At 34.5% G+C, this 8850-nt stretch overlaps 2 protein-coding genes across 2 annotated transcripts in view; one reads left to right on the forward strand and one right to left on the reverse strand.

Annotated features, from left to right (window-relative positions):
* Positions 1 to 4445, forward strand: part of LOC108691884 — a 10443-nt gene extending 5998 nt beyond the window's left edge. Inside the window, exons 11-17 of the mRNA XM_018199818.1 lie at positions 482 to 677; positions 756 to 934; positions 2179 to 2542; positions 3193 to 3527; positions 3606 to 3917; positions 4121 to 4234; positions 4302 to 4445. Of these exons, the coding sequence (XP_018055307.1) occupies positions 482 to 677; positions 756 to 934; positions 2179 to 2542; positions 3193 to 3527; positions 3606 to 3917; positions 4121 to 4234; positions 4302 to 4445 (1644 nt within the window). The remainder of the gene's footprint in view (positions 1 to 481; positions 678 to 755; positions 935 to 2178; positions 2543 to 3192; positions 3528 to 3605; positions 3918 to 4120; positions 4235 to 4301) is intronic.
* The window catches only part of LOC108692005 (bifunctional methylenetetrahydrofolate dehydrogenase/cyclohydrolase, mitochondrial), a 94349-nt gene that overhangs the window by 61541 nt on the left and 23958 nt on the right, over positions 1 to 8850 (reverse strand). The gene's annotated exons all lie outside the window — the stretch shown is intronic.

Genomic DNA, 8850 nt, shown 5'->3' on the forward strand with positions numbered 1-8850 from the left:
TCTGGGAAGTAATATGTGACAAAATAGTACAATATTATTTATGTATTAGAAATAAAATAAATGAATCTATGTATAATTATGTATAATAATCTACGTATATTATCTATGAAAAATATCCACATTGTAGTAAAGTTAATTAAAATTTTTTAATTTCTTAATATAGCTTATTATTTTTTCGCATTAACTTGATGAAGATTGAGATTTGACTTTGCAAGAAACTTAAAAATTTATATGTTCTATATTACAGCAAGTAGACTGCAAGTATATTTGTTTCGATTATTTTGCTATAAATAATTCTGATAGCTCTTCTAAAGCTTAATCTGTTACAATGGGATTCGTTTCGAACAATAATTCCTAGGCGTATCAATTAGCATTAATATCTGACATTAATGACAAAAATACAACAATAATAACTTAATAATATTTAATTATTGGACGTGTTTAGTTGTCGTACTTGACAATTACACATAATTTATCACAGATACTTACACCTGCGACTGCCGATGATTTGCGAATGGCAGAAAAAATAACTTTGAATCCTACCGAGACTTCAGATGCTGACGGTAATAAAGCTGTTCAGGTGAAAGTACCAGTGGTTGCTACTGTGATGCAGAATATCGAACCTGATGGCAGATCGACCTTCATCGTCGAGCCTCCTGGTGCGGAACAGGAGCAAGGTAAGCTCTCTCGTCAATCTTGCAAGGCGAGACGAGGAAGAAGGAGACGTGCTCCTCTCTTTAATCTGTCGTCGTCAGATGATCTGGTGACAGCATTGGATACGCAGTTCTCTCCTTCCGTGCTCAATCGCAACGAACCGGACCGGCAAAATGGCCTGAACTCAACTACGTCGATAGACGAGTGTAACGAGTTACTGGAACTAGCCGCGCAAGGTGGAATACAGTTTGTTCGCGCCACGGAGGATGGTCGTTACGAGGTAATGTAGAAACGATTACCACATTCAACGTATGAAGCTGTGTTAGCGCGCTCGTAACAGCTCGTCCGTTAATAGTCACGTTTGGGGAACAGAATGATTGTTGGATCTCTTGTTGAAACTCTCTCTTAAAATAACTTTCCCTACAATTTAATTAAATTATTCATGCGGTATATTTTTGCGAGCTCTAAAAGATTTTTCTTGTTGGTAACATATTTACTATACGATCATATCGTTTGAATTAATATAATTAAAGAGCTCTAAAAAATAAATAATTCTCACAGAAAAAGATTTTACATTAATAGAAGCCATTAAATATCAAAAAAAAAGTTTAAATAAAATAAATATATTAAAAAAGAATTACATTTTGGGTTAAATAGATCCGAACAGTTCAGCAGAGTTAAGATGAATTATCTATATGGTAACTGTGCTTTAAACCCGATTACTATGATAAACTTGAATAAAATCGAGACGAAGACAATTATTGATGTGGTGGAAATTTAATATAAGAGTACGAATCCCAAGCTATAACATCATCTTTCTTTATCTTTGAAAGGACGGCGTACTCTTTTTTACGCAGAACCGACATTACGCCGTCGACGTCTTTTCAATCGACTTTTCGACTTACAGTACGCGCGACACATTCGGAATATTCACGTCAGGCGCCTTCATTCCTTTACATAGAGTTCTCTATTTAGAGAACTGCTGCGTTGCCGCGTTTGCGAAACGTGTTGTGTAATGTACTCATAGGAACATATAGCTGGAATTTATCTTTGGCGCTTCTTCAAATTAGCCGTAGAAACCCAATTAATTTTAGCCACTATATCGATAGACTCCAAATACTACAAGAGTTTTAATTAAATCCTAATTTCCATTGTAATTCCGTGAAGTAAGCTTCGGAAAGCTAATTGATTTTTATTAGTGAAAAATTTAAATTGATAGACAAATTCTACATATTTAAAATCTCAAGAATCCATTTCCGTTTAAATCCTCGATTTAAATCTATCTTATTTTAATATAATATTTTGGATTCATCTCTGTAAGGATGATTATGATTTGTAATTGCGATTTATATGATTTTTTTTTGTAACAATAGGAATTACCGTGGCTAGAAAATATTATAAAAATGTTTTTTTTGTATGTTGTGTATATATGTCACACAGTTTGCCTTGTCGTAATAAATTATTCCGGTCATGACGAAGCTTTAAACAGTTCAATGCCCTTACACGCACGCGTTATGGCTGCAGGTCATGACGAACAGCGAGGCTCGCGACTTAATGGCGCAGAATTCCCACGACGTAACGATTCTTGACGGTGAACAGGCGGATGCCATCAATCTCGTGAATATACGCAATAATAGTGATGTCATCATCGGCGACAACGATAATCAGATCATGGTGCTGGAATCCGGCCAAAAGTCCAGTGGTATGTCAATGGACGACATCGAAGTTCTTGAGGATAAAGATATTAGAATTCTCGATAGTAAAAGCCTCGACGATCGTTTCGCGGATGGCATGTCATTTCTTTCCCAGACCAAAATCGACGATCTCCTGCTGGGTCCCAAATCGCTGCCTATCGATGGCGATGGCGCTCTTGCCGGGCACGACGATGGTAGGTGAATCGATGTCGTAATATCATGATTTACAGAAATCCTTTAGATGTTCGAGATTGTTGCACATTTTCTCAATTACAAGTCAGTTTAAACAGTATTTTTATAATTTAATTCTCCACTGGCCAAGTAGACTTACAAGACAACGATGTTTTGATGAATTTAGATTCGTAAAAAATAAATAAAATAAATAAAATCTAATTTCTCTATGATAGTAAAAATTAAAGTTTTCATAAGTACGCAAGAATTTTTTCAGATTTTTATGCAATAAAATAAAAACGATATAAAACATATACGATATAACAATATAAAAAAATTTGCATTGAAGTTCGAAGAAGATTGCTGACGGAAGATACAAAATTCCACATAGGCGATGGAGAATTAAGTAGTTAATAATTATTAATTATGTTGAAAAAATATATCAGAATTTTTTTAGATTTTTTAGAGCTCAAAAACCTTTTAAAAAATATAACTGTCCCTCACTGATCCAGATAGTCTGATTAACAATAAGTTGTGAAATTCGGGATTGTCTGCGGAGATTTAATTAAAAAATCCGGATGAAAATACAAGAAAGAAATTACGCAGAACAACATGATGTTAGAAAATAGATTCGTCGAAATAGTCTTATAACTTTTGTTATTATCAATTTCAGTAATGACTGTGACATCGAGTCAACAAGATCTAACGAGCATTTTGGGTCATTCGTCAAATCTATCTACCAATTCGCAATCCTCGTTATCATCTCTATTCATGAAGAACCATACGCCATTGTCGTTGTTGAGCGAGACACTACCGTACCTAAAGAGCAATCAGAGCCTCGCAGAAGATCTAAATATTCTTGGTGTCTCCCCCATGGAAGATCATCATTCGGAATACGATCCGAAGATGAAATTATCGTCAGTCTTCGATGACGATTGCGATACTGGATTAATGGCTTTTGGTCAATCAGACATGAAAATGCTCGACCCCGGAAGTCAGTGCATGAAGGTACAGTTAATTAAACATTGCGCGATAATTATTGAGAATACGCTAGACAAGAATACATTTATACGATGAATTTTATAGTCTTTCAGTGACAAATTTTGTTTGCCACCCCCGAAGCTATATCCCGGCCTAAATGAGGTAAAGATCTTGGGACCGAAAAATCACAGTCATGAGTTTATGGCTCCACATTATCAAGATACTAGATTCCTTAGTCCTTACGAACAGTTCCTCAAGAATACTTCCATGCAAAATGTTTGTGTACCTAATATCATCGACGCATCGGAAGGATGTAAAAAGGAGGTGAAAATACTCGGTAAAAGACTCGGTACTGGAATTATTACTACGACTGAGGAAGGTGACATCGTCAAAGTTATTGATGACAAACCTAAATTTGTAAGTAAAATCATATAATTTTTTTTTTTAATTATTTTGTAAAAGATAATGAAGTAATAAAAATTTAATCATTAATTTATAAACGTTATAACATAAATATATTTGTCTATTATAATTTATAACGAGATAAATAACGATTCATTAATAAAGATTAAGTCGAGACATTCTAATTATTTGATGAAATGTTTGCTATTTGATTGTAGGAAAATACATTGGATCTCTGCGATAACGTTTTGCAACAGTGTACGACCATGTCGCCTAGACGATTGCACCGGCAGCCACCGATAGAAAATGACGCGGACAACTTTTTGCTTCAAGTAAACACTTTCGAAAATAATTATTATAAGAGCGACGATAAAGAGAACCTTTTTCGAACCTATGCAGGCTGGCAGTCCCTGTTCGGATTTTCTGAATTTCGGTAATCGCCTCGCCGGTAAAGATTTGTCGCCCGACGGTCACATTGATAGAAGTCAGAAGGATGATCGCGGAGATAGTTTCACGTCCGGAGAAATGCTGGATCTGGATTGACGAAACGCGGACGTAGATAAAACGGACTCTTACTTCCGGAATTATTCGTTTTTTTGTATCGCTGCGGTTTGCCTGGCGAAGTATTCGTGCATTGCTTCGATCCTGTTCGGTGCGTATACAGAAATGAAAGGTAATATGTGAATAAAAAATAATTAAATTGCAATGAGGAGGAAGGTGCATTTTGGCAATTTTATAGTTTTCCGTTCTGCAAAAAGTTGCACATATTTAATACGATAGACCGAATTTTTATTACTTACGTATTTTTACTTGAAAATTTATGTTGCTAAATAATGAAGGATACTACATACAAATTATCCTAATATTTTTGAGAGTGCGCAACGATTGATTCGCTATCGAAGGCTAAATAAAATATTTCGCGAAGTAAAAAATTAATATTATTTCCAATCAATTTTAATAAATATATTTGTAAATCGAAATACAAATAACCGTTCTTGAATTACGCTATATCGCTATTTTCAAGTTTTCTACACTGATTTACGTAATATGTATAAAAAAAAATCTGTCCAGTATTTTATATTTAGATATTTTAATGTTGAAGAATAAATGAAAGTCTTTTTCGGAGCTCCTCTCTTTTATTCGGTAATAAAAAATAAAATATGGTATATATCCATTAGAACGAGAAAAATCATCTCAGCATTGCTGTTTTTAATAAATACGTGGGATAGAAAGATACGAAAGACTGCGGTATCCCGATACGAAGGTTATTTAGATTTATTCGCGAATTCTCGACTCGGCAATATTTTCTCCGCATGTACGTGCCAATACCAATAGGTGGAGTGGTTAATACCGTCCGCCCTGGCATCTATCCCTGCTACTTGATAGTCAGTTCCCATTCGGAACCGCACCGTCTTATATAGTAACCTGTACAAGCAATCTGATTTGCAATTTGTGGGATTTATTATAGAATTGACGCGAAAGACAAATTAGTTAGCAGTTTGTTGACGTTTGGATTATTATATTATATGCGAACTGTTCGTAGATATATATTTTTAATCGGGATATATCCAGGCAGAACATAAAAGTCACCATGATATCAAAATGGCTCCAAAATGATTATCAAAAATCATTTTTTCATTAGTTACAATTTTTTAAAATGTCTAAACAACGTTATCGTGACCTGTTGTTCTGCTTGGATAATATCTTAAAAAATTATGTGCTTGATTATATTTTTAAACAAAGTTTGATTTTTGTTCTTTTTATGTTACATTTTATCACTATACAATAAAATATAAATTTATAATGACAGAGATGTTGGTTTGTAAATGTAACTACCATGGTATACCCATCGAGTGATATCTTATGGTTGGAGTTAGCATTTATCTTCACTATTTGATAGTCATAGAAATCTTTCTACATTTAGATAACATGGGGGAAGAAAATGTAATATAATATCTCGGAAAACGTAAGATTGAAATAAGCGCAATAAGTTATAAAAGAAAAGAAATGACATTGCTTATTCGTATCGATAAGCAAGCATTTCTGATATGAAATTGTTGGGCATCTTTTTCTTTGGGAAGTGAATTTTTTGATCAAATTGAAATTTATCTCGTCTTCAATTTGAGATGCTTTTATTGAATAGTTAATAAACTGGTTAAACTTATCTTCATTTTTCTTCGTGAAACATAGAATGGCGAGTAGCAAATTAATAAAATTTTGACGGCGACACGTTGCTGCTTACGAACGCGGCGCCATGTGCGCGAGCAAACGTGTCGGAAAATTTACTTTTCTCCCGCAAAAGCCGGCAACCCGCCGTCGTCGCAGCTCGCAAATACGCAAAAATTAAGTTGTAAAAGTCGCTCCGAATCGCTCGCGCTTTCCAGCCACGTCTGCCGCGAAGAAGAGTGAATCCCACGGAAATTCCATTCGTTCTTTCCCCATACCCCGTGCATCTCCTCCCCGTTATTCACGGGACCTCTCAGAAGGGAATTCGTGGCCTTTTCTCGGCTGCTTTGCATCGAATTATTTAAAAATGCACCCGACGTACCGAGAAACATCTACTTAACTTGAAAGCGCTTCGGGACGTTCTTAACGCGCCGGAAGTACCGTGAGAACAATGGCGTTAACGATGACTCGCTGTCATTCGACAACATCTTACCTACAAAAGACGAAGAATTCGAAATTCTTAAAAGCCGACCGGGATGCTTATGACTATTCCTAACTAATGTTTCCTAGGCTGTAGGATTTTCATCTTCTGCGATACATTGGTATTTCATAATTGTCATTTAATGTATTTCTTTCACACAATAGTTTTCTCAATAATGTATCAAATTACGTATAAAATTTTATCTTTTACGGAAAGAACGGTTTTTTTTGCAAAAATATATATATCAAAACCTCGTATTAATTATATGGAAAATTGCACAAATTTTACATCTTTGATACATCAGCTCAAAAAATATCCATTATTGAATCTTATATTTATAATATAATTTGTTCATCATCCCAAATAGGATACAGAATAATATAGTATATCCTATAATATCATAATGATATCATAATGTCATTTAATATTTAAAATTGAGTTTATAAATGACAAATAAGGTCATGATGATGTCCTTGTGATATTATTATGATTTTTGATTGAGATATAATTATATGTGATGTATTAACTTAATTAACTTATTTTACCGGAGCTTAATTTATCATAGAATTAGTAAATGTCGTACTAATTATGATGAAAATTACAAGTTTTATTACATCTTTATTACATTTTTGATACATCATAGATCAAAAACTACATACTGTCTATTATAGAACCTTCAATGACATTTTTGTTCACCACATCACAAGTTACATTATGTGAAAAAATTCTTTTCATCAGGATTTCATTTTTTATTTAATTAGAAAAAGATTAAAAAATTTTGATTAAAATAAAAATTAGAATGCTCAACGCTCGTTAAAATCAAAATTTTATACAGCATTATGAATTACGCTTGAATTTTCTATGTAACTATTTCGGTAATCTAATAAAATTATTTTCAGCCTTATATCTATTAAATTTTTAGATATTCAGCAAAATCGTTCTTTCCATGTAGAAACGTATCCTGAACGCGCGCGGGCGGTTATTATCGGGTAATCATTTCCAATAAATCCATTTATGGATAGCGATTTATCGAGCAAAAAGAGATTAGCGCAAGCGTCGCTGATCGCAACGCGGGAGATAATTGAATTTGGCTCGGCGGGCTAATCGCATTTTTGTAAAGAACCGTGCGATGAGAATGGCCGAGGATGAGCATTCTTGCTTTATAACGTAATTGCAGCAGAAAGTATTCCCGCGTTAGATCACTCGGCGCATTATGGCTCCGCAGCCAGTATCCCTATAAGCTGGGAAAGAACGCTCGTTCTTTTCCACAGAGGCGCGAGATTTCTCCCGCGGGTATAACTTTGGTGAGCGAAACGGCCCCGCGGATTATCTGAGGAAGTGCGAAGAGGCTTTTAACTCGGTATAATTTATTTAAAAGCTGAGGCCGAGGGGGCTGGCCGCGAAAGGGGAATCTCTGAAGAAACAGCCTTAATTAGCACGGACTTTCTTACTACCGGCAGATTCTGCCTTAATTTTCGCAGATGAAAACCGCGCGATCCACCTCTTCTTCTTCATGCTTTTTCTTTTCGCAAACCTCTCTCTTTCTCTCTTTCTCTCATCTTCTTTTTCTTCTTCCCTCTTTCTTCTCAATGACTTCTCTTCGTACTTTTCGATATCACCGCGCCTTTGTCCTTAAACGCGTTTGACAATTCGCGGTAAAGAAAAGTCCACGTGTTGATTAAATCCTGCAATTAAGGGCAGCGATGTTCAGTCGAACGTATATGCGGGATTTAATGTGCGACGAGCAAAGTTGAAGTCTGAATGTAATATGATTTTGCTCGATTCGGTGGACTTTATGTAAAGCCTGTCCCACATTTATCGCAACTGCGTAATATGCGGAATCGATTTTAGCTTGATGAAGATTTGATGAAAGTTGTGTAATCAGAAAGATATTTAACATTGCAAATGAAAAAGTTTAGTTTTCGTAAGTTAATATTCAAGAGATGGATTCTCTTGGTTAATCTTTAGATTTTATAGTTTAAAAGAAATTTTATTTAACTTTATCATAAAAATGTACGGTATTAAAAATTTAGAATCTGTAAGTAGTTCTTCCGTGAGTTTTAAAAGAATTTTATTATGAGCGATGAACGAGACTGTATTTCGCGGATTAGACATACTGTTCTCACTCACTGCTTTTCACCGACGTTACGCTGAGAGAAAAATTCAGTACTTGATTATAATCATCGCATGATGAAATAATTGTGATTAGAAGCTCCATTTTTTAATTATTATTCTATAATGTTAGTATAATAATTTATTATACTAATTATATTATACTAATTATATTATACATTATAATAA

Source organism: Atta colombica, unplaced genomic scaffold (assembly GCF_001594045.1).
Source record: "Atta colombica isolate Treedump-2 unplaced genomic scaffold, Acol1.0 scaffold55, whole genome shotgun sequence".
Classification (NCBI taxonomy): Eukaryota; Metazoa; Arthropoda; class Insecta; order Hymenoptera; family Formicidae; genus Atta; species Atta colombica.